This window comes from Bidens hawaiensis, unplaced genomic scaffold (assembly GCF_021521415.1).
Source record: "Bidens hawaiensis isolate Kalapana, Puna unplaced genomic scaffold, B.hawaiensis_p1.1 tig00032761_1, whole genome shotgun sequence".
Classification (NCBI taxonomy): Eukaryota; Viridiplantae; Streptophyta; class Magnoliopsida; order Asterales; family Asteraceae; genus Bidens; species Bidens hawaiensis.
The window spans coordinates 55,477-80,345 of NW_027495588.1; the positions used below are offsets into that span (position 1 = coordinate 55,477).

The following is a 24,869-nucleotide window of genomic DNA, read 5'->3' on the forward strand; positions in this document are numbered from 1 at the left end:
CCTTCTTTAGGTTGGTCAACTTCAGTAAGGAGAAGTAGATTCATTGTGAGTAATAATATTGATCATTACTGAACTTAATATCGTTATTTTGTAGCAGTTATCGTTTTCTTAAAGTTCTAGTTTTTCCAACTTAATAGTCTTTCAAATTAATGTTTTCAATCCCCAAGTTTTTTTCTGAATGAAGGGTAATAAAGACTTAGTATCAGGATTCTAGGCTTCTAGTCATTACCGATTCGATCACACTTGCCTTTTTGTGTTTTAGTCTATGCAGTTAATGCCAAAAAATAGCGGATATCCGTCAATGACCGATATCTGAGATATCGGTTATTGCGGTGGGATAGCGGTGTGTGTATATATATATATATAAAATACCAAAAGTTATCTAATATTAATACTTATATATTTCCAACCCATCCTAACCTCCTTGAAGAATTTTTTACTTTTAAAGTTATCCATCTTGACCCAAAACAATTCATTTGGGTTGGGTTTGCCACCCTTACCTATATTCATTTAAACTAACGTTTTCAAACCAATGTTTCTTTAGGATTAGAGAGGAATAATGATTTGAATATTAGGGATTGTTTTACAATTACATATACTGGTACCGATTAGATCACTCATACACTTGCCTATTTGTGTTAATTGGACTACATAGATTTTAACATCTCTTATTAAAGCCAAATTACAGTTCTATGAGGCCAAATTAACATGACAGGACAGTGTAACTCACCTGATTGCCGCGGTTGTGTACCATATGTTTTACAACTTCTTTCGCAGGATGTAGACATCAGACTCGTGGTACGCATACTCCGGGTGAAGATGCTTATGAGGCACCTTCTCAACCTCAAAAATCCGATAACACTGCTCCCAAAACAACTCATGAGCTTCAGGTGACCTAATTTGATACCCTAACAGCACCACACCTGAATCACTAACCATAGCTTCCATCACGGCCAGCAACGGCGCAACCGATTCCTCAATATACACGACATCAGCAGCAATCACAATATCAAACGGCGGCTTTAATGCTTTAATTTGGTCCAAATTCTTCCAATTCAGGTGTGCTGTTTTCAACATCTTACCTAACACATATTATGCATGTAGACTTGAAATATTTATATATACATAAAAATTAATAAGTATTGAGTTTTGAAAGTAATACCTAAGACAGGTTTGTTGCGTTTCAAATTATGTTTGAGTGCAGGCATGACGGGTGGAATGTCGGTGAGGATGACGTCTTTGAGGCCGAGGAGGAAAAGGCCCATGGCGGCGACGCTGCAGCCGGTGCCGAGTTCGACGGCGCGTTTGTTGGTGAAGTCAGTTAGGGTTTGGTAAGGGTTGTTGTTATTGTTTGTGGAAGTGGAAGTGGAGTGCCAACGCTCGATGAATTTGACGAGGACGAGGGAGCAAGGCCATACGGTGGTGCCGACGTGCATTGACCCATTGTCTTGCTGAAAAGAGAGCCTTGACTCGCCCACCCTCAGCTCAATCACCGGCGACTCTGTGAAACGCATTCTATTCTCTGCACTTTGCTTTGGGTTGTTTTTCTTTTTCTTTTCGTATATAAGCAAAACCAAGACCCAACTGAGGTAAGGTACTCAGATAAAGTCAATTAAAACAAAATAGAGCCATCCTTTTAATTTATATATATTAATTTACAACTTTTTGGTGCAGTGATGGTTGTACTTTTGGTTGTTTTTGTTGTACCTATTTCATAACTGTACTTTGTGCATTCAGTGTTGTACTTCTTTTCTTTCCACGTATTTGATTATTCACTCACCATTCCTCCATGTTGTGGATCCTCCTTCAGCCATTTGTTATCTCCTGGACACCTACTCATACTCAGATTTTAGAAAGTCTGAAATATTAGACGCCACAATTAAAAATCTGGTTTTTGTTTTCAATTGTAAAACCTAAATTCCTCCTCACGATCTGCCACACAGTTCATCAGATAGACACCAATATTACTGTTTTCTATTGGAAGAAGACAACCACCACCACCACCATTTATTTCCCTCATTTAGCAACGTAGAAAGAGCCACTTTGAAGCAGAGAGAGCGACGACAGTAGCAACGCAGGTTCCATGGGAAGACGTGTAACGATTCCGACGAAACCAAGTATACCCTAGCCGGTAGACAATAGTTACGTTATATTTAATGTCGGGTACATGAAGTACCATAGTAATTATACGAAAATACATGGTTCACTGTATTGATTGTACGTGAATATATAATTCATCGTATTGAATATGCGATTAATCGATCGATAATTATTGAAACCCGAACGAATCGATGGTTCAATTATAGACGATATCTATAATATTTAGTGATTTTACGAAGCATTAATGCTTCGGGATAAGTAAAGTACGGCACAGAAAAAGAATTTTCGATTTAATGGTACGTCGGTACATTAAACGAAACCTTCAATACCAAACCGAGCAAGAGACGATCGATCAAGCCGAAAAAGATGCGCAATTATTAATAATATGATGTTTTAAGTTAATAAACGTCATGGTATAAGTTTTTAAAGTTTTTAAAGTGATTTTATATAAATTTCATTTTTTAAGCCGAAAACGACCGTTTTAGCCTCGTTTTAAGCCGAATTAGACATTTAACCGAAAAACGAACTGAACCAGATTATCCAAAACATTATCCGGATTTCGAGAATCCAAACATGTGGCTAAGAATGAAAAGGTGGGTCCCACCCCACCCCTCCATGAGACCGATCGGAATAAGGGGGTAACCCCATTCCATTATTTCTTTTTTTTACACAAACACATTCAACAATCTTCAATTCTCTCCACAAGATCATCTAAAAACCCGAGTTTTTAGCAAGAAAACCGAGGTAAAAAATCGAGTTATTTACATTTCCATCTTCGTTTCTTGAGTTTATTTGCAAGAAAATGAGGTTTCAAAGATGAAAACCGATTCTTGCATGATCAAGTGATGTATACGGGTTATACAAGGGATCTTGGTCCAAGAAAGGAGTTAAACGAACCAAAAACGAATTTTTTCGGTTTAAACTTTAGTTTTGAAACAATAACCGAAACTATAGTGTAAGAGGCTTGATTGTGAGTGTAACTTGCTTGGTATTGTGGTATGTTGGTGTAGGTTCTGTATTTAGTGGTAGATAAGGCGGAAAGACGAGTTTGTAGCTTGTAGTGGCGAAAAACAAAACGTATATTCGGTTTGTGTTCGGTTATGGATTTTTGGACAGATTGTGGATGGTTTAGAGTTAGGTCATGAAATTTTACAGAGGTGTTAGATATAAGAAAATATGAGTTCTGTGAAATTTTGGTAATTTTTGGATAAAGGATGAATATTTGGTGAGTTTAATGCTCGGTTTTGGCCAAAAATGGTGAAAAATAGTTAAATATCATGAAAAATTCTGGAAAATTCCAGATAAGCTTTTCATAACATGTAAAAGTCACACACAAAATTTTAGGTCAGTTGGAGAAGTCTAAGTAGGCTTTTCGGTTAAACGAGTTCTAGGGTTTTCTAGCTCGGTTTTAGTGAAAAATGGCATGTAAAAGAAGATTTTGGTTCTGTAAAAATTACAGGGGATTATGTGGATAGCAGGGGACATCCAGGAAAAATTTGGGATTTTTCTAAGGTCGTTTGGTATTTACGACATATTTAGTGTTTAAATGGTGTTTAAAAATAGATAAATAAATTTTAAATATAAAAATTAATTCTGGAAATATTTTTATAAAATTCCCCACTGTCAAAAAGTGATTTGTGCAAAATTTCAAGATCCGAGGTTAAACGGATAATTATTTGTGCAAAAACAAACTTTTAAGGTTTAAAACGCGTAAACCGGTAAAGTTCGCCTAAACGAGCTGACCGGTGTATAAAAACCCTAAAAATGAACTATTTTCATATAATTGAGTTAAACAAGTAAAAATAAATCATCCGAAAATAATTCGGATGATTTGGGTAATTTTATCCGATAAAACAGTTTCCGGTGCACCAAAGACGGAAACGGGTCCCGCGGCCAATCGGGGCGTCTAAACCGAGCTCTAATTTCACAACTCTAATTAAATTATCAGTCAACCACTATTTTCGGGTCATGTGTGACCAAACTCATTTTTGAAACGTAAAAACGGATAGCCGTGCTAGGCACGCTAAACGGGGAAACGAACTAATATTAATTTTGACTAATGAACTCTAAACGAAATCACAATCTGAGTCCGGAGAAGTGTTCTGAGTTAACATTGCCCCCGGAACGGGTACAATTCTGGGTTAACAGTGTCCCCAGATGTACCGGTTAACACGGTTAAAGTTATATTAATAGTAATTGTATAGTAACTATCATAGGGATCATATTACAGATTTGACGTGTTAACTGATAATGACTGTTGTTACCTGCTTGCATGTGCTAAGGTGAGTTTCACGAGCCCCTTTTTCTGAATTGTTTTTAAATATTTTCCCGGGGCGGAAAGCATGTTACTATTGAAATGTTTAAGTACATACTGAACGCATGGATTTGCGTGTAATTATAAATATTTGATTGTACGGGAATCTTACGGAATAGGTATAGTACTGGGTTAACAGTGTCCCCAGATGTCCCTAGAAGTGTTTCTGGGTTAACATTGCCCCCGGAATGGGTACAGTACTGGGTTAACAGTGTCCCCAGATGTCCCTAGAAGTGTTTCTGGGTTAACATTGCCCCCGGAATGGGTACTGTACTGGGTTAACAGTGTCCCCAGACGTCCCTAGAAGTGTTTCTGGATTAACATTGCCCCCGGAATGGGTACTGTACTGGGTTAACAGTGTCCCCAGATGTCCCTAGAAGTGTTTCTGGGTTAACATTGCCCCCGGAACGGGTACAGTACTGGGTTAACAGAGGTTTCACTTGTGGGCTCAGCATAATTACATCGATAATATTATATTTTGATATGGATTTATCATGGTTTACTCAAATTGTGAAACTCACCAACTATTCGTAGTTGACCCGTTTTCTCACATGCTTTTCAGGTACAATAAAGATGAAGTGATTGCTTACGTGCTAAGTGCTTGATGTGTGTAAGATTTGCGTGCAGGATGTTATGATACGTTAGATTAAATAGAATTATGTATCGTATTGTATGATATGTGTATCACCTAGACGGTAATGAAATATGAGATAATGTAATTTGAAGTATATTAATGTATTCAGTTTTCTTTATAAACAATGTGGTTGATATCAGAGGTGTCTGTTGCATCCCGTTTACGTTTCCACTGCGGTTACGGGGTGTTACAAGACGACGGCGATTAATGACAGCCTGCGTTGTCATCGGTAAGTGAGATAGCCTTTTGATTCCTCCGCTACCACATAGGCTTAGGGTTTTAATTAGTACATCTTTTGATTAGGGCTTTTTAGTGATTTTTAAAAAATGGCTTTACAAGCTTATGCTTTATTGCTAGGTACATAGTTTCGTGCATGCTTTCCATCACCAAAATTCTGATTTTTTTGGTTCCATTTTTGTTGAATTAGCACTTCATGTAGCTAATCGATTTGCACATGATCACCAGTTGCTATTTGTTTCTACATTTCAAGGTAATACTTTATGTCTTATCATTATGTTTTTTGTTTTGCTATCTTCCATTGCTAAATTGTGTTTCATGTGTATTATTGGTGACCTATACATAAAGCAAAAATTAGGATTATAATCTAGATATTAGTCAACTAAGTTATATATTTTTAGGTATACCATTAACTGTTAATTATAATACTTTCTAAAAGCCTAATGAAACATTAAGTTTATTTATTTACATACTTAAAGAATGTTAACTATAGTTATTATATTAATTATCATTAGTTTATAATACCATTCACTATCATAATGTTTCTTATTTTTTTATGAACCAGGTTACTACAGATCCAAAAAGATGTGGTGATGACAACAATGTAGATTTTGAAACGAGCAACGTACTTCTAATGGGCCGAATGAGCTTAGGTATTACGACTATTATCATCTATACATTGTGTTTTAAAGTTTTTACAGGTTATCGTGTTTTTTACTACAGTTTTATTGAATTTGTGTATATTGTTTGCAGAGTAGATCAAAGAGAAACAGCGAAAAGAGGCTTCATGTCGGGCTTCAAGTCATACATTTTAATGGTATATTCTCCATCTCTATCCATTGTTACACTCTTTTTACTCCATAACATATTTCATTTATAGTTGGCTAAACTCTTAATCTTACATGTTGCTTAAGTCCACAATTCACGTATCATCAATTTGGTTTTTATTGTTTCCGCCTACATTTTATATTTTCAATACATATTTCCTTGGGACATGAAAACCTCTAGAGAAGATAAAGGCTGCTGGAGAAAAAAAAAGAAATTAAAGCGGTATATATAAGAAAGCAATAAAGCAGTACCAGAAGGTAATATTCAATGCTTAAGTGGTTAATTTCATGTGTATGTTGGCTAAATCTCTATCTTTCGAATCTCAGGTTGCAAATTAAATTGAGTACGACCCTAATTTTGAAGAAGAGAAGAAGAAACAAGATTATTTGCAACCTTTAACAATGAGGCCTGCCTATTGAAACTCAAGGATTACAAACAGGCTCAAGAGCCATGCACTAAGGTATCTAAACTCGGTAGAGTTTTTTTTATATTAATTTAATAATATTAAAGTGTACTAACAAGCGAAGTAAAAGTAATTTTAAACAGGTGTTGGAACTTGGAACTTGAGAGTGTCAATGTGAAGGATTTGTATCTTGAGGGTTCAAGCATACATAAACGTGGCGAATCTGGATTTTGCATAAATTGATATTTTGGTATGCAAATTGTTAATGTGTTTTTTTTCTGGGTTGTTGTGGGACAATATGTGGCTTTGAAGACGATGATTTTACTAATTTTTTGTATCAGGTAATGGGAATTCGGAAATGAATCTGAACAATGATATTTTTCATATATTCTGTTTGTGCAGGGGTGATTAAAACAACTGAAGAGGATTTTTTGCTATCTTTCATCAGATTAAGAAGGTGAATCATAAGGTTTATATATAACAATGTGTTATAAAGTTGCCGTTGTCACAATTTTATTCTTAGGTAATATTCTCAGTTTTTCATTCAACTGTTTTCGTTTCAGAAATTATGGAAGAAAATTGGTTAGGAGTGATTGATATGTTGATGCTATGATGATAATATTGCAAAGTGTCGGGTTATTCCTACTGAAGCTACTGGCCCTCTTATAAATATTAGGTAAAAAAAAGAATCAACAACCGTTTGTTTGAACTTTGAAGTTGTTTCAGATGATCTTCTGGAATTGAACAAGAATCCACAATTTTTAGTAGTTTCATTCTGTCTGAAAATCATTGAAAAGTGGTCTAAATGACACACCCTTTAAGGCATTCTTAATTTACTTTACAATTGTATCATAGACACAAACCCGCGCAACGCACGGGTTATAAAACCTAGTTCTAGTATAAAGTCAATTAAAACAAAATAGAGCCATCCTTTAAATAAGAGGCATTTACGGTTTTTTCCCCTTCTAAGTTTGCAATATAGTTATAACAACCAAAGAAACATTCAATCTTACAATAAGTGACGGATTTATAAGAAAAACTAGTTTGATCTTTTCGTGTTACGGGAGTTTATTTAAAGTTGTGTTTTTAATTGTTTTGTTATTTTATGATGATTTATTTTATTTTTTAACATAGTTTTATTTTAATTTAATACATGTATATTGATTTGTTATTATATTTTTTAATATTTGGGTTTTATCAGTTGAGATGTTTAGATTTTTTAAAATTTTTTTCGAGCAAACATAAACAAACACGAGCATGTTGATTTTTTTAAATGTACAAACATGAACACAAATATTTGTCTAATGAAAAAGGGGGTGTTGATGTAGTTGACGATGGTGGGTAGTATCGGAAGTTAACCGATGATGGAGATGATAGACCAGCAACGGGGAACATGTAAAGCAGATAAATTAAATTAAGGTTTGATGATGAGAGTGTTTATCAATAAATGAGATCTTATATTCCATTTGAGAGCTATTAGAGTTTGGTAAGACCCATAACCTGTGGAAATTATTTTTTGATGATTAAAGGGTTATTTCACAAATAAATGAGATGTTATAATCCGTTTAAGGGTTATCCGGGTTTGGTGAGACCCGTGACCCACGAAAATTATTGTTTGATTATGAAATAGTTTTACATATAAATGAGATGTTATAACCCATTTAAAGATTATCCGGGTTTGGTGAGATCCATACCCGCAAATTCATGTCAAATGCATGAGAAGCCTTAGTTTATAAATCAAGCAATCTGGTGTCTCTAGAGAATGAGGGGAATAACATAAGAGCAACATTTAAGATTTTATGGTAGGCAATTATATAGATAGTTAAATTCATATCATCTCTCTCAATTATTATTAAATTTTTTTCTCATATAGTAAAGAGTCTTGTTATATGAATTTGACGTATCCAAAAGATTTAGAAGTATACTATACATAAAATTGTAATTCGTCAAAAAAAGTTGACATCCCAGACACCCTTGAACCCCACTTGAAGCCTCCACTAATTATAAAGTCATATGCCTGATACATTACTATGCTTTGTATCATCCTTCAAATGTGTAGCGAATGCCACAAATACACAAGTATATTAGTACCAAGTAGATCGGTTACACAAGCTTGGGTTGTGTATCTAATGAAAGTTTTATTATAAAACCAATTATGTTTGGTACAATGAAAACAGTTACAAATTACATGGCCTATATAATTCAAGTATAATATATTCACTACTAGGATATAACCCGTGTTAACACGGGTTGAAATTTGATATGTAACAAAGTGTATATAAACAACCATAAGATATCATAAAATTTACGAACAAAAAGATATCATAATAAAAAATAACATTGTCTACATATAAAGTTATTAATTACACAAACTAAAGTTTATAACAAAAGTCATGAAAATATTAAATATTAACAGTCGTATACCAACATGATCTTCATAATTTCCGTCCTCCAACAAAATCATCCGGCCTTAAAGCCTGAAAAAAACAAACAAACCATGGAACTCAATTAAGTATTAAACAAAAATGTTAACGTATTTCATAATGACTTTAAGTGAACATAAATATGTAAATAATTTTGTTGCACTAAACACAAAATGTGAAAATGTAACACAACTTTATAGCCAGAAAGAAAAAAAATGCATAAAACCGGTTATAAAATCAAAGAATATTCAAACTATCATATTATTGAATCAAACATATTAAACATAACCTCTAAAACAAAAAAATAAAAAATCATATTCGTTTAATAGAAGCTTAATACTAACAAAATCTAAATATAAACATAAAATTGAGATTCCAAAAGAAGATCTAAACATGTGGAAGTAAATTTACCAACCATCACCATCATCTACAATCCACCAAAAACCAAACTGTCATCACAACCTGACAAACAAAATAAACGATTTTAACAGTTTATATGAGTCGGACAATTACCTAAAATAATAAAAACGAATATTAATATTGATATTATAGATTATTTTAATTATAACTAATAACCGGCTTATGATTCCTCTTTTCCCTCTAAATGAATCATGCCATATTTGTAAAAAAGCTTGTTTGGATAGATTTGGTGAGCATGCCCTCCACTGTAAGGAATTGTCGGGATTCAAGTATCGTCATGACTGGGTTAGAGATGTCTTATGGAATGTGATTAGGCGTGCTGGGATCTCAGCCAAGAAAGAGACACCTGTTAACTTTGTGACTGATCCGCGAGAGGGAAGCTCTACCCTGCGTCCTGCGGACGTTCTTGTGTTTGGCTGGTGTCACACCCCAACATATGACGGAAATATCGGGGCGCGAACTGATTGTCACAGCTCTCAAGATACTATCATGCAATATTTAAATGACAATATCTATTAATTTTATTCAATTTTCAAATAAATCAAATACAAAATACAACTCATTAAACAAACAATAAACACAAATTTAATTATTGATTTTATCTTTTCTAACATAATTCTTCACTAAATCTTCACAAAGTCTTGCAACTAATTCAAGCGATAACCTGCATATACGTATAAAATAGAATTTTGTCAACAACACATGTTGAGTGAGCAACACACCAGTTTAGTTGTACATATAGTATATATAACAAAATACGTAGCTGCAACAAGTCATATGAGAATAACAAATTAACCAAATGAGCAAGTATAACTGAGATGTCGAGAAGTACAAAGGCTAACGACTGGCGTATGATCATACTAAACTAAGATTATGTTGGACCTCTCCGAATGCTGAAGCATACAAAGCAAATAGCACATAAACAAGTAAGGTATAAGTTGTTAACACATAAGACAAAGTTGCAGTTTTGTGTATAAGTATATATGAGAAATATATTTACGCATATGTCCCCAAAACGCGAGAAAACAAGTAAAATAAGGGAATGTGGTACTCACCTTAACAGACGAGCAAATGAGAAAAACAATATAATAAGAATGTGGATGGTGGATCAAACTCTTCAAGGAATACTGACGAGGTGCCCTATTTACGAATAATTACGGAAACGATATAAATAAGAAATTCAAAAACGAAACTAAAAATAGATAGAGGTTCGGGATTTAATGAAAACTGACTCTTGCGAAAGTTAAAATTAGATTTGTTATTAATTTTATTGCTTTTATATAACAACGGTTTATCGTAAATAATATTATTTTTAATTATACATATTTACATAAAAAGTACTTAAGTAAGTATTTATAGGACTTTGGATAAATTATATAAAGAGATTTCAATCTAAAAAAATGCGTTAAATGTGTTTATATATATGTTATTATTAACAAAGATTCATTTTAAATACTCGTTGTAGCTATTAGAGGATAAATAATAATAATAATAATATCTATATAAATTACAATCAATTTATAAAATATTTCTAACATGTCTTTAAATATTTCTGAGGCCAAGGCTCAGAGTTCTACACCGGAGTTCTTTCCGGCTCTTGATGATTTTGGTAAGCACTTATTCGCTTCCGTGATAATAAGTAATTTGGTATTATATAAAAATGTAAGAATGTTTTTTCTTTTTTTTAGATTTTGGTCAAGGAAAAGAATCCTTTGTTGCTGTGCAAGTAGAAAGTTTACTATCGTCTATTCAAAATGATAGTTTCTTTGTTGAGGATAAGACACCTGCAAACTATGAGGTACTTTGTTTTTTCATTAAAAAGTTATCATACAGTCAGATAAGGATAGATTAATGCTTATTACAAGTTACCATCTGCACTGTATTTCTAGTTGGAGGTCGTACTTCAGTTTTTTTTTGGGTATTTTTGTTTAGCAACTGTTAATTAGGATCATGTGCAATTAATATGTCCAATATATGAGGGGAAATGCAGTTGATATATAATACTGTAAAACTTAGGGATGCTATATGGGTCGTGTTGGCATGTTGAAACCAACACGAACCTCAAAGTCATGTCGGACGCAAGAACCCAAACATGGCCAATGTATTTGCTGGTTGGCACAAACATGGTCCGTACTCCAAATGCTTCTTTTTGCATATTAAATCTCAAGTACACCAAACTCACAACAAAATATACAAATGTGTATAAAACAATTATGTTCAAACTATAGAATATTATGCTCATTTCTCCTGTCTTTAATAATATGACATAAAATTCCCAAGTGGTTTACGTTGTTATGACATAAAGCACATTATTAAACAAAATTATAAAGTAAAAGGCTTAAATGGATCAACCTGCGAACTCGCCAACGGCCACGTTGATCCGACACGATTCGTTCAGCTACTGGACCCATTTAGACTTAAGCTCAAACCCACAATTTTCATGTTAAGTTTCTTGTGTTAGAAGTTCACGTCCTTGGCTTCAAGTGTATGAGTCAGTGATGTGATGTGACATAAGTATTAGATTTTGAAAATTCTGAAAAGTTTATGGAAAAACTAGTCATGTTATGATTCGTACGTCAAATAAACTGAATAAACAAGCTTAAGCTTTATTGTACATGAAAACAGCCAAGCAAGTTGGTTAGGTTTGAAGTTAAAGTTGAAGTCTGGGACAATTTCATTATAAATATAATGCAGCCATTTGGATTGATTTTTATTTATTTAATCTGAATGTTTTTTTTTCCTTTTTTTTATGTTGTTCTTTAACTCCCATAGGTTTAATCCCTTAGAATTTGACCGCTAAAATGAATTTATGAATATTTCAAAAGTTCAAATAATAAAGGTGAAAGGCTGGTTTGGTTTACACGGCTGGTTGTAAACCGTGATCCAAGCTGTTAGACTTGGTTTTTTATAAACGTCAGTTGAACTATAAAATTCTCAAGCCAGCCAAACTAGCCGATTTGCTTTGGATTTGGTGGTTCGGTTGGTTTCGAACAACTTAATTGGACCCGAATAAGTGACATTGTTATTATACAAGGCATAAGGGGCACCTTTTTTATAACAAATTTTACTACAATATAATGTATGAACTCACATTTAAATTATTTGTTTTTTTCAAATAATGAAAATATGAAATCAAATTTTTTTTAAAGTTACGTTGTATGGGTTTTTGAAATAAATCTTCCACAACATACGCAAGATTTTGTTGAGCATATTTCAAGTGTCCAAGATACATACCATCACTCGACGGATAATTTGCTGTTTTTATTTTTTTTTCTCAAAGCATTTTTTTTTTCTCAAAGCATATTTCAAGGAGAAGGCATCAACCTTGACCTCCAAGAAAACCGCACTAGATTTTGATATTGATAGTACACTTGATGACTTAATGAAACCTCTACTCCATCTCTGGTTGATCCAAACAACATTGCTTCACAGACTCAACACGTGTCCAAATCCGAACCACTTGATGATTTTGATACATGGTTAGATACAATATGATTTTTTGTACTAGATTTGTAGTGTATGTTATTTGCTTTCAGAAGGGTGAACTTTTATGGCCATATTTACGAACTCCCTCATTACGGCATATTAGAGGATGAAGTCCTTAACGCTCCTCAAAAGGTTTAAACACAATTCTTAAATGGTTACATAAATGTCTAAGGTCTTGAAATGCAAGTGTGATCAATATGGCATGCAATTATTAGCTAACAGAACAATCAAATAGTAAGAAACTTTTATAAACTCTGTTTAGGCGATAAACATTTTATGACATTGTAGTCACTTGTGTTTTGAGTTGAATGTGGTTGTATTCAAGCTAAATGTGAACATGCGTGTTTTGTGTTGGTTCACTGATATTTGAGTTTTGTTTCGTGATTGGTAGCAGTTTTTTTTAGCTCATGTGGTTTAACCCAGTAACTTGTGGTTGGGATCAGTTTTAGTGATATCTTAGTGAGATATGATATCTAAGTAATATATCTGTGTTTTGTGTTGTGTTGTGTTGTGTTTGGTAGCTGTTTTTAACTCATATGATGTTCAACCAACTAACTAGTGGATGTGATCAGTTTTTGTGATATCTAGGTCTGTAAATGAACCGAATGAACGCGAACAAAGGCATGCTAGTGTTCGTTCATTTAACTTTAAACGAACACAAACACTTAATCAAAAACATATTTCTGTTTATGTTCGTTCATTTAAAAAATGAACATGTTCGTGTTCGTTTTATTTAAAATCTAAACGAACAGTTCATGAATATAAAATGAACATAAATGAACTAATGTAAGTGAACAATAATAAACATTAAATGAACACAGACGAACAAATATAAAACCATTAAGTAAATGATTCATCCCAATAATATTTAATTATATTTTTATTAATATGTAAACGAACATAAATAAACTGACATAAACAAACGTTCACGAGAACGAAACATGTTTTCATGTTCGTTTGTATAATTAAACGAACACAAAATATGTGTTCATGTTTGTACCTTTATTAAATTAACGAATCTCCTGCTAACGGTTCACTAAGCGTTCGATTCTTTTACTAGCCTAGTGATATATGAGTCTTGGGTCGTGTTTGGTGGCAGTTTTTAGCTCATACGTGGTTCAACATAGAGGTGCACAAATCGGGTTTTCTAAATACCCGGGTTCGGGTATAGAACCGGGTTCGGGTATGACCGGGTACGGGTATGACCGGGTATTGGTAATAATCGGGTAGGGTTCGGGTCGGGTATTGTCTCTAAAAATCATACCCTATGCATCTGGTTCGGGTCGGGTATAGAACCGGGTATTCTAAAACCGGGTATTTGAATACCTTATTATTGGGTATTGAAAAAACTCTATTTACGGGTTTTTTCGGGTTTTTTTCAGGTATATTTTTATATAGATTGGATTATTTTAAAAGTTTACACTTTTTAGGGGTATTATTAGGGTATTTTTAAGGTATTTTTCGGGTATACATCGGGTATTTGAAATACCCGGTTTCGGGTATTGGACAACCTTGGTTTCGGGTTCGGGTATTTCCGGGTACAAATCGGGTTTTCGGGTATTACCGGGTACAAATCGGGTCCGGTTCGGGTTCGGGTTTTAGTGCCAAAATGCATACCTATCCGTACCCTACGGGTAGGGTCGGGTTCGGGTTCGGGTATTAAAAACCCGGGTATTAGAAAAACCGGTTCCGAGTATTTATTTTGGGTCCGGTTCCGGGTTCGGGTTTTTTGTGCACCTCTAGTTCAACCCAGTAACTCGCGGTTGCGATCATTTGCAGTGATGTTTGAGTCTTGTGTCGTATTTGGTAGCAATTTTTTAGCTCATATGAGGTTCAACGCAGTAACTCGTGGTTGTGATTAACCCTAGTATCTTACATTAAAAATCATGGTTGCGATCAGTTTCAGTGATGTTTGAGTCTTGTGTCGTATTTGGTAGCAATTTTTAGCTCATATGAGGTTCAACGCAGTAACTCGTGGTTGCGATTAACCCTAGTATCTTACATTAAAAATGTTAGTAACCCAGATTTATAACTACCAATTATGATGAATTAGATCTTTAGAGGCTAAAAGAATTTTGTAATGGCTTGAATGAAATATTAGTAGTGGTTTTGTATTATTTGTTAGCTAACAGCATGTAAACTGTTGGTTGTCAAATCTAGCAAATAAACTAATAAAATTACAACACTAGTATGAATCAAGTGTTAGAAAGAATTCCATGGCTTGTTCATAACGTGTCCTTAGTTTTACAACAAAAACTACCCTTTTTAAAGCGGTGATTTTCATGTAATGTAGCGGTGGCCGGTGAGTCAACCGTTTTATGTGTAGTGTATATTATTATCATGTAATAGAGCGAAGAGTGGACACCACTTTATAAGAATGTGCTGTTTTTGGTAAGATTTTTATTTAACGCAATTCTAAAACCGCTTCAAATGATCCTCGCGTGCCAAACTGATCTTTTGCTAATAACTTCGTTTTTTGCAGGATTGGCTTTGCTATTCAAAAGGGGGTTGCGGCGCAGCTTGTTGCCCGTTTGCCTGCCACTCTATTGTAATCGTTTTATAGTAAATTATAATGAAATTTACTTTTTTAAATTGAACTATTACTATGGTAAAGGGGGAGATAAAAGTAAAAGAAAGGTCAAATCTAGTTATAATACAAAAATAAGAAAAATATAGAGAGAAGAAATAAAATTTATACTCTATAATAAAAGACTACATTTTTTGCCATCTGTCACTTTTACATTAAACCTCACCCTTTTTAACATATTTATAATAGTTACCATTCTTAAAATTTATGCTTCTAAATTTGTTAATTTAATATTTACTTCTAATATTTTTTCAAACATTTGATATTTATAATTATCTTTTACTTTAAAATTGTTTAAATACTATTGTACAACGAGTGTATTAATCGTGTTTAACGGTTTTATTGGATCTTGTATACTGATTAGTTATTAAATATTGTATTTTCAAGAATTACTCGTGTAGTACATATGTCTCAAACTAGTAAGTTATAAAAACAATATAAGTTATTAACAAGATTTAAGATATGCCCAATTTGCTGATTAAAAGATTGCAGCGTTTTTTTTTCAAAGGTTTTTTTTTAAATATCAACAAGTTGGTCATGAGTTAGGACAATATACATTTCCGTGTGATGTTTTTCAACATGATCTTTTATGAACCGATAACACTCATGAAATCCCACAAAATTGGTGTCTTAACTAAATAGTCTCTTCGTTAATAAGTTTGGATCCACAAGACTTGAGAGCAGCAATGTAGGCGGCTAACCCATTTGACTTTGTCAATCTCAAGTTATGGTTCATAAGAGATTTTATGAAAAAACAAACACCCCATAACTCAAAATTTAAAGTTCCAGAGGTGGAACTAACCCATTTGGCTTTGTCAATCTCAAGTTATGGTATCGGGAATCAAGGTCAGAAAACCCTTCTCCGTAACATCCTTGACACATAATTTTGTAAATTCATAAAAAACTATCTTCTGCATGTCCAAAAATTACAAGCCATAACTTTCTGGAAACTAGACTCAAATTAATACATCATGGAAACAAGAATTGAACAAAAACAATCAATTATCATCATGTTACAAACCAAACAATAAACGAGAACGAAAATGTCAGCAAACTATTGTCATCAAAACTCGAACCCTAACTTGTTTATGACACCTCTAGGGTTCTAATTCGATTAAATACAATTAATTAACATCAAAATCAGGTTATATCATCAACAATACAGTGATACTGATCTAAGGTTTCATCAAGAACAAGAGACTTTGCATAAAACAACAATAAAACGTCTAGCACTTACTTGAAATGATTAACTAACATACAATATGTAACACTCGGCAAAAATTAGCGTTAATGTAATCATGAGTAGCATTATAATATCATTTTTTATGAATAAAATCTTCCTTTATTAAGGTTCAATATCTTGCAAAGTCAACAAAAAGTCCAAATTTTGACACACAACGAGCATGACATGTAATAACCTTGGGCAGCGGGCCAGAAAATAAATAAATAACTAATATGATTAAACGACTCCAAAATTTAAAATATATGTTAAAACATTGGAGACCATGTATAAAAATAATTTAGGAAGGCTCGAATCGTGAAAACTGAGGAATAAGTAAGTAAAAGCCAGTACAGGACCCGGAAAGGACTTGGCACAAACTATCTTCAAAAAAATAGTTTTTATAGTCCATACTGTCAAGAATTTGATTTCGTTCAAAGTCTGACAAAAATTATTAAAAACGGGATCCGATTGATTATCTAAAACTCTCAATACGTTAAACCGATTAAACAAGATTAGTTAGATTATAACCAACCCTTCATCCCCCCCTTGGCCGGCCCCCTTGCCATATCACCACCCCACCTCCTTTCTCTTCCAATCCCTATTTACCAACTCATTCCACCAATGATTGCATCTTCTAGAAACATTATGAGTTGTAAACATTAGATCTAATCCACTTTAACACTCTAACCCATTACTCAACTAAGCTACTCCCTCTTCTTTCTCTCTATAAATTCATGGCACACATGCACACATTCATCACACACAAATTCAAATCTCTGATCACAAACACATACTTACAATCAAGTCTTGATCAAGAACAATGAAGATTATCATCTAGGAAGAAGGATCATCACACTCATACACATCACATTCTTATTTTCATCTTTAGATCTTCAAGAACACAAGTAAGTGATGTTATGAGTTGATATCTAGGGTTAAATATGTTAGATTAGGTGTTCTTGAGTTGAGATTGAGCTTAAAAATTTGAAATTTCGGTTGTTGGTGTGTGTGTATGTGAGCCGTGTATATGTATGTATGTTTAAGAGTAAGGATTGAAACCACTTACACATGCATACATTCATCTTGAAGTTCATACTTTGATTGATAAAATTGATTAGGAGCATTGTTGGAATACTTGATATTTAGGTATAATCAAAGATGAAATTGATGTTTGAGTTTGATGTTAGGATGAATGTTGGTTAGTAATTAATCATTAGGATTGATGATATGAACATGAATCACGAATTTTTAGTCTTAAAGATGAATATGTCAAGAACTTTTCATAGTGGAAAATTTGGGGATTCTTGGAAATCTTGGATTAATTGATGACTTTGGTGGATTAATGAAACTTGAAAGTGATAGGATTAATGTTGTTGAATATTGAATAGGGTATATGCTAGTAAATTCATAAAAACTACTAGATAATACTTGAAGATTGTTAAAATTGTTAGATTTCTAATTAAGGAAACTTTGTTGAATGAAAAGTTGAATCTTTGATTTTGATGTGAATACTTGGCATAAATGTGTTTGATATATAATTAATTGCATACTTGAACTAAGATATGATGCATTGTTAAAGTATAGATTGATTTAGCATATTGATCAAATTGTCACTTACTTACTAAAAATAGAAACTTTGTAGCTTAATTAATTAAAAGATCAAAACTTGAATAGAACATTAGGGTGCATGAAACTATATCAAACTAGTTGAACGAGATAACCCTAGATTCATACTTAATCATGATTATAAGATTGAATTAGATATAATTATCAAAAACTAAAAATTACTATAGCTTATTTTACTTGTCGGTAACTTTAATGGTAAAAAAATTGGCTTTTAAACGTAAACCGACACGACGATTAGGGACTGTTTTAGAACAGCCCCTAAAGTTGTAAAATACTCATATATAACATAAGTTAATATATGAGAAGAGGACAAGATAACAAAACTTGGTCCTAAACGGTTCGTGTCGCGAAAACCGACACAAAAACGTTAAAAGTTGCTATTTTAAGAAAATATTAACGAAAATGAAAAGTAGCATATATTTTTGTAAATAACTTCTAAAACTCAACTAATATATATGTAACAAGTATTTTTCAAGATTTAAAAGTTATATTTTATACAAAAAGTCGAACGGTTCGTTTTTAAACGCTAAACCGACGAAACCGACAAAACGACAAAACCGACAAGATTCATTAAAAATAATAATTTAATATTTTCTTAAAAATTTCCATCAACTGAAACTCTAATATTTTATTATATTTATATATTTACTCATTTATTAATTAATTTAGTTATTAAAATAATAGTTAACGAAACCCGAACTATACGTAATCGTTAACTAGATATGAAATTACTTGTTTATGTGCTGGTGTGGTCATTAGACTAGGACTATTAACTTAAAGATTTTTTATAAACTAAAACTCGAACCAAGTTTATTAACAAAACGTGTACTAATATAGGACACGCGATTTTTGGAACGAAAAGCTTCAACCGTGAGTTTCTCTATCGTCCGCTCGTTTTCGAAATGTTTTATTATGATTTGAGGGAAAAGCATATTCTTTATCAATTTTTATCAAAGCTTTTATAAAGTGTTTTATTTTACAAACCGTGTAAAAAGTGGGATGAGTCTACAATTGGTTAAATAATTGTTAACCGAAATAATAAGGACACATAAATATTGGTAGATCAATCGGGGTGACGCCCCCCCCCCCCATTTCCAATCGTGTTAGGTTAAAAATGAGAATATTTTGAGTATGGTAGGTATCGACTTCTCATTTTTGTTTTCCTTTGTATTTTAACTTTAACCTAATATTATAACCATATGATGGAGGTATTATTTTATATAATAACTAGTAGTATGTTAAGCGAGCATAATTTACTAAATCATGTAACACATAAAATCATTTAGCATTTAACAATTATATCTGAATTATTTAAACATATCTGATTTGACATTAATCACCAACGCGTACTGGCTGACTCATGTGTGTGACTTGTTATTGACTCGTGTAAATGTTTTGCATGACATGTTAGATAATGGAGTTGGGTTAACGGTGTTAACGTGAAAGTGCGGGGTGTAATATTATCCCCTTGCTGAAAGAATTTTTGTCCCAAAAATTGAAAGGCGTCGCTAAGTAAATAAGTTGATTTCTAGTCTATGAGTATGATCAGCTGAATTAAGTAGACTTCTCGTCCCTTGAAAGATCAAAATGAATTAATTAGACATACCGTCTATTGGTTAGTGTTGCAAATGTTTGCCCATTGTTGCAAATGTTAAAAAAAAATTTACGGGTGTCACCTCATCCCCTTGTTGAAAGAAACTTCGTCCCAAAAATTTTTATTACGAAGATTCATAACTATAACAATAGTTTATTGACAGTAAAGGGGTCAGGATGTATGATAGTACCAAGAGTTGAGAAATGTCTAGCATAAATGATTATGGTGGTGTTTGATGTACTTTGAGATTCAAGGTCATTGGCGTGAGCACCGTTCTTCAAGGTCAAAACAATAGCGAACATGCTTAAGGTGCAAAGGTCGGCTAAAGATCTGGCTCTACTCCCCATCGTCAGCATGCCATTAGTGTTTATATATAACGTGAACCGCAGCTAACCCACCACCCTAACATCACATTGCAAGTGGTTCCTATCACCAATCATTACCTTGTCAATGTCAACTAAAACTGAAGGGAGAATAGGGTAATCTGAATTATTTCCTCAATTTTAGCCCGAAGGATTGAGCTTAGGTGTTTTTGTTTGGGGTAAACCGTAACATATCCACATAACTAATCGCATTGCCGGCCAAATGCTTGTACTTCGTGAATCACATATTTAACAATTGTGATGGGTTTCGCAAAGGAGGGTTTCGAAAAATGGAGAGCCTTATGCCGGCTAACAGAGGTTGTTCTTTCAGGTTGGTTGCATGGCAGATCTAGTCCTCAGGCGGGCGATATAGAATGCTTCAAGTGTAGAGACAATTTCTTGTGTGAAAAAAGTTTCAAGTCAAGGTTCCATATTAAGGAAAGAAAATAGGAAAAAAATGGAAGAGCACTTATGTGTTCATCACAGGTAAGGTCCTTGCAGGAGATTGATTGATTATTTGGAATTTTTCCACATGGTAACGGTCGGTCAAAACAAAGTTTAAGGAGTTGGGACAACAATATTATCTTTTGAAAAATTTGATCGTAGAGTTTGTTGTGGTATTCCATAAATCAACTTAGGCAGAGGGTTGACCACGGGTCAGAGTGGTAGAGTCAAAAGGGAATTCATAGTCAGAGCATATGGAATAGGGTGTCAGTTTACGAGGCATTATTCAATTTCCGTGCACAAGACAAAGCTGAAGGCCTGGCCATGAGATTCTGGAAAAGTTTTCAATCAAGATGGTTTTTTTAACAAATTTTTGATAAAGGGTATTAAATTAACTTAAACGCTTACACGAGTTATCGGGATTATAAATTTCAGTAAAGATAGTCCAAAGTTCGTAGTCATTAATAACTTTAGATGACAGGGTTTAGAGTTTCAAGAGTTTGCTTTAAAAAGGGTTTACACAACGGAATCCCATCTCACACCAATGTACCTATAGATTCATGAGTACAATCTGTACCATACTCATCAATTTAGCTTACATTGGGGTGTTAAGTCCTTTCCAATATGCTTTTATAAGATAATGATAAGAAAAAGTGAATGATCTAATAAAATTATTCTTCGACGTAACTTCATCAACCGTTGGAAGAGTCAATGGTATGGCTGTTTAAATACTGAGAATGAGTTTTATGATTTCACGTAGACACACCTAGAGGTTCACAAATCGGTTTAAACTACATTTAGTTTTTCATGCTAGATTAAACCAGTGATACGCAATTCAATACAAGAGAGATCTAAAAGCATTCTCAGCCTATTCCCTATATATTTGTGAGAGAGTTTTGTAAATTATATGATATGGTTATGAGTTGTTGTGAGTATAGGAGAGAGAAAATATTATATGGAAAAGTTAAATTTGGGATTTCACTATTCATACCGTATAATTTTTTAATCTTACTGAAAGTGATTGTGAGTAAAGGAGAGAGAAAAAATAGTGATAAAATATAAAAAAAATATTATTTAGTTGAACATGAGAGAGAAAATATAATGATTTTTAGTGTAATCTTTAATCTTAAATATATATAAATGTTGGGCTAGTAATAGTTTGGTTTGTATTTTTTTGGGCTTATATGTAAACTGAGATCTCTTGGATCTCGGTGGGCTTTTGGTATGTGTTGGGCTAGGGTGTAGTGCCTATATATACATTGTAACTAGGTTATTAAGGTTGGCCGTTCATAACGTTTAGTGAACGAGTTATTGTGCAATATTGTGCATAAGCACCAGATATAATAATACGTGTGTTTTGATGCATTTTGCTTGTGTTCCTCATGTGTTTAATCGTTTAACATTGAATCATCTGTTGTTAATTCCCGCTTAACAATGAGATAGTTTGATATCACATTGAAAGATCCGTATAAAAGACTTAAAATTGGTATCAGTGACCTATTCTAGGCTCGGTTATGGTGATATCATTAATTCAAGGTTCAGTTTTTGTTCGTGGATCTTAGAAGATTTCTAGAAATTGAAGAAAAACTGTTCTTCGTGTTCTTCGGGGGTTGTTGAGATATGTTGTGGAAGGATTTGACTTGATTTAGGTCTTAAAATTCAAATCCCAGAGTTTTCGGGATTTATTATGTTACCAAAAATACCTGGTTAAAGCCTTCTTGGGATTTTTGGAAGTTCGCGGCAAGATTTCTTAGTTCTCGGGAAGATTTCATCTTTTTCGGTCACAATCAAGTCGTTTTCGGTGAAATTTGTGAGTTCTTGGTCAAAGTTTTAGTGCTCTCTGCTGAGATTTGGTTCTTTTCGGTCCACAAATAGGGTTCTCGGTGACTTGGACAGTTCTCGGTAAAAGTGTGGTGTTTTTTGTTGACTTTTAGCTGTTCTCGATCAGCTTTCATGGTTCTCGGTCAACGCTAGTTCTCGTCTGGGATTCTAAAACTGGGCCTGACTGTATTGGGCTTTAGGATAACTAATAAGAGTATTTGGACTTAATTACTGGACCAACTTATCACTTTTATTCAAAATGGACCAAATAACAAATAACTCAACTAATGTTGCACTGCATCAAGAACTGGATTCAATAATGGGAACTGCTACTCGTGTACCCCGTCTACTGTCTCATTTGGGGTTTGCCGAGTGGAACTTCAGGTTTGAAAAGTACGTGAAAATGAAAGATGCCAAGATTTGGAGAAGTATTGTTAGAGGCCCTCAAGCTATCACGTATCAACGTGAAAATTCTGAAGAAGTTGCGGTGAAACCTGTTGAACTGTATGATGATGCTGATTTTAAAAAGGTTGAACAAGACGACAAGGCACTTGCTACTTTAACCATGACACTTTCACCCGAAATTGCCTTGGAATTTAGGGAATTACAGTCTGCTAAAGCATTGTGGGAAGCCCTGATTGAAGTGTATGAGGGTAATGAGGACATGAGGAGAAGCCGCCAAGATCTCTTGCAAAAGAAGTTTAATATGTTTAATCATGTTATGGGAGAATCTTTTGAAACACAGCTGCAGAGATTCATATTTCTAGTGACTGAGATAAGATCTGCTAATATTAATCTGACCACTACTGAGACAAACAATAAACTGGTTAATTCCCTGCCTCAAAGCTGGGATATGAATGTTGCGGTGATTAAGAAGACGAAGAATCTCAACAGGCTTACTTTATCAGAAGTCATGGCAATCATCAAGGCTTGTGACATGAATGACAAGCAACGTGCCATAAACCATGCAAACTCCTACAATGTAGCCGGCTACAGTGCTACTTCTAACCATGCACTCATTTCTCAAGACAGATTCTCAATTTTTAAGGCTTCTCAAGGGTAACATACTCCGAAGTATCTACCTCAGAACAATTTCTCCATGTTTAAGTCTGCTCAAGGTCAATTTTCACAGGCACCATCACAACCAACTCTTATGTTCTTTCCTCAACCTGCTCAACCATCTGCTTCTGCAGCTAAGCCCCAATCATCTGCTGCCTCTTCAAGTCTGTCTCCCAGTCCAATTCCCTCTATTTCAAAGGACACTCAGGAAAATATCGCCTTAATGTCAGGGTATATGAATTGCTGCAACGCCTTTCTTGCTGGAGATTTGGTTCAACCAGTTGTAGCTGCTGAGCTGGATCAAATTCATCTTGATGATGTAGAGGAAATTGACATCTCTTGGAAAATCACCATGGCAGTGTTTCGCGCAAAGAAATTTACTAAGAGAACATGCAGAAACAATTGGAATGTGCCAACAAATCAGAAGGTGGGATTTAACAAAGATACTCTGACTTGCTTCAACTGTCACGAGCTGGGTCATTTTGCTCACGAATGCACAAACCCAGCTAAGGAAGGAAACAGAGAAAAGGGTAATGGTTCCAGTGGGAAATGCAACAGGAGAAAATGCTGCAAGTGCTGGTGAGGGTAGAGGGGTTTGGTAACTCAACAATTCTCGTGGAATGATTAGATGACAGCTCTCAGCATCAATAATCAGACTGCAAATTTAACTCCAATTGAAATTGTGGAAGAAGAGAATGTTGCTGAGGAACAAGTAAAGGAACTTCAATTTGCTTTCATGGCCTTCACCTCTCCCAGCTTATCAGAGGTAAGTTCCCAATTATATTCTCAAGTTTGTATTAATAAAGTAGATCTATACAAATCCCATAATAGTAACTTGCTTAGAGAAATGGAAGGAATAAAATCTGAAAATTTTAATCTTAAAAAAATGAGAAAGCTTTCAAAGATAAAATTGAAGCACTGAAAAAAGATTTTTCTAAACTTCAGTCTGACTTTAGTATAAAATGTTGTCAACATCTTGATGCCAAACAGAAAATTACTGAGTAAACTGCAGAACTAGAAGCCTCTATGCTAGAAATTATAAATTTAACTAATAAATTTTAAAGAGCAGAACTAGACATTAAAAAATTCGAAGGCTCCAGTACTGTTGTTAACTCCATGATTGAAAATCAATTATGGTGGAAAGAAAACGCCGGTGAAGGTATAGGATACAATATCGTACCTCCTCCATATAATGATAACTATACTTCATTTTCTCTTACCAATGAGCAGAAGGAAAAGTTTCAAAACATGGCGTATGGTAAACCAGCTGAAAATAGCAAAGGCGATCTCGCATCGGTGAAATCCACTG

General features: G+C 33.9%; 1 protein-coding gene across 1 annotated transcript; it reads right to left on the reverse strand.

Moving 5' to 3' along the window:
- Window positions 1-659: 659 nt before the first annotated feature.
- LOC143584000 (uncharacterized) lies at window positions 660-1,529 on the reverse strand. The gene is made up of 2 exons (XM_077066159.1): window positions 1,163-1,529; window positions 660-1,082 (listed from the first exon to the last, which is right to left on the reverse strand). Exons 1-2 carry the CDS (start codon window positions 1,512-1,514, stop codon window positions 760-762), a joined length of 675 nt encoding a protein of 224 aa, XP_076922274.1. The 5' UTR covers window positions 1,515-1,529; the 3' UTR covers window positions 660-759.
- Between the last annotated feature and the right edge of the window lie 23,340 nt (window positions 1,530-24,869).

What these genes read in the sequence shown, in the direction of transcription:
- LOC143584000 (XM_077066159.1), bottom strand. Translation starts at nt 1,514, where the DNA reads ATGCGTTTCACAGAGTCGCCGGTGATTGAGCTGAGGGTGGGCGAGTCA. An exon ending in ACGCAACAAACCTGTCTTAG is followed by an intron (nt 1,083 to 1,162) that starts GTATTACTTTCA and finishes AATATGTGTTAG; the next exon opens with GTAAGATGTTGAAAACAGCA.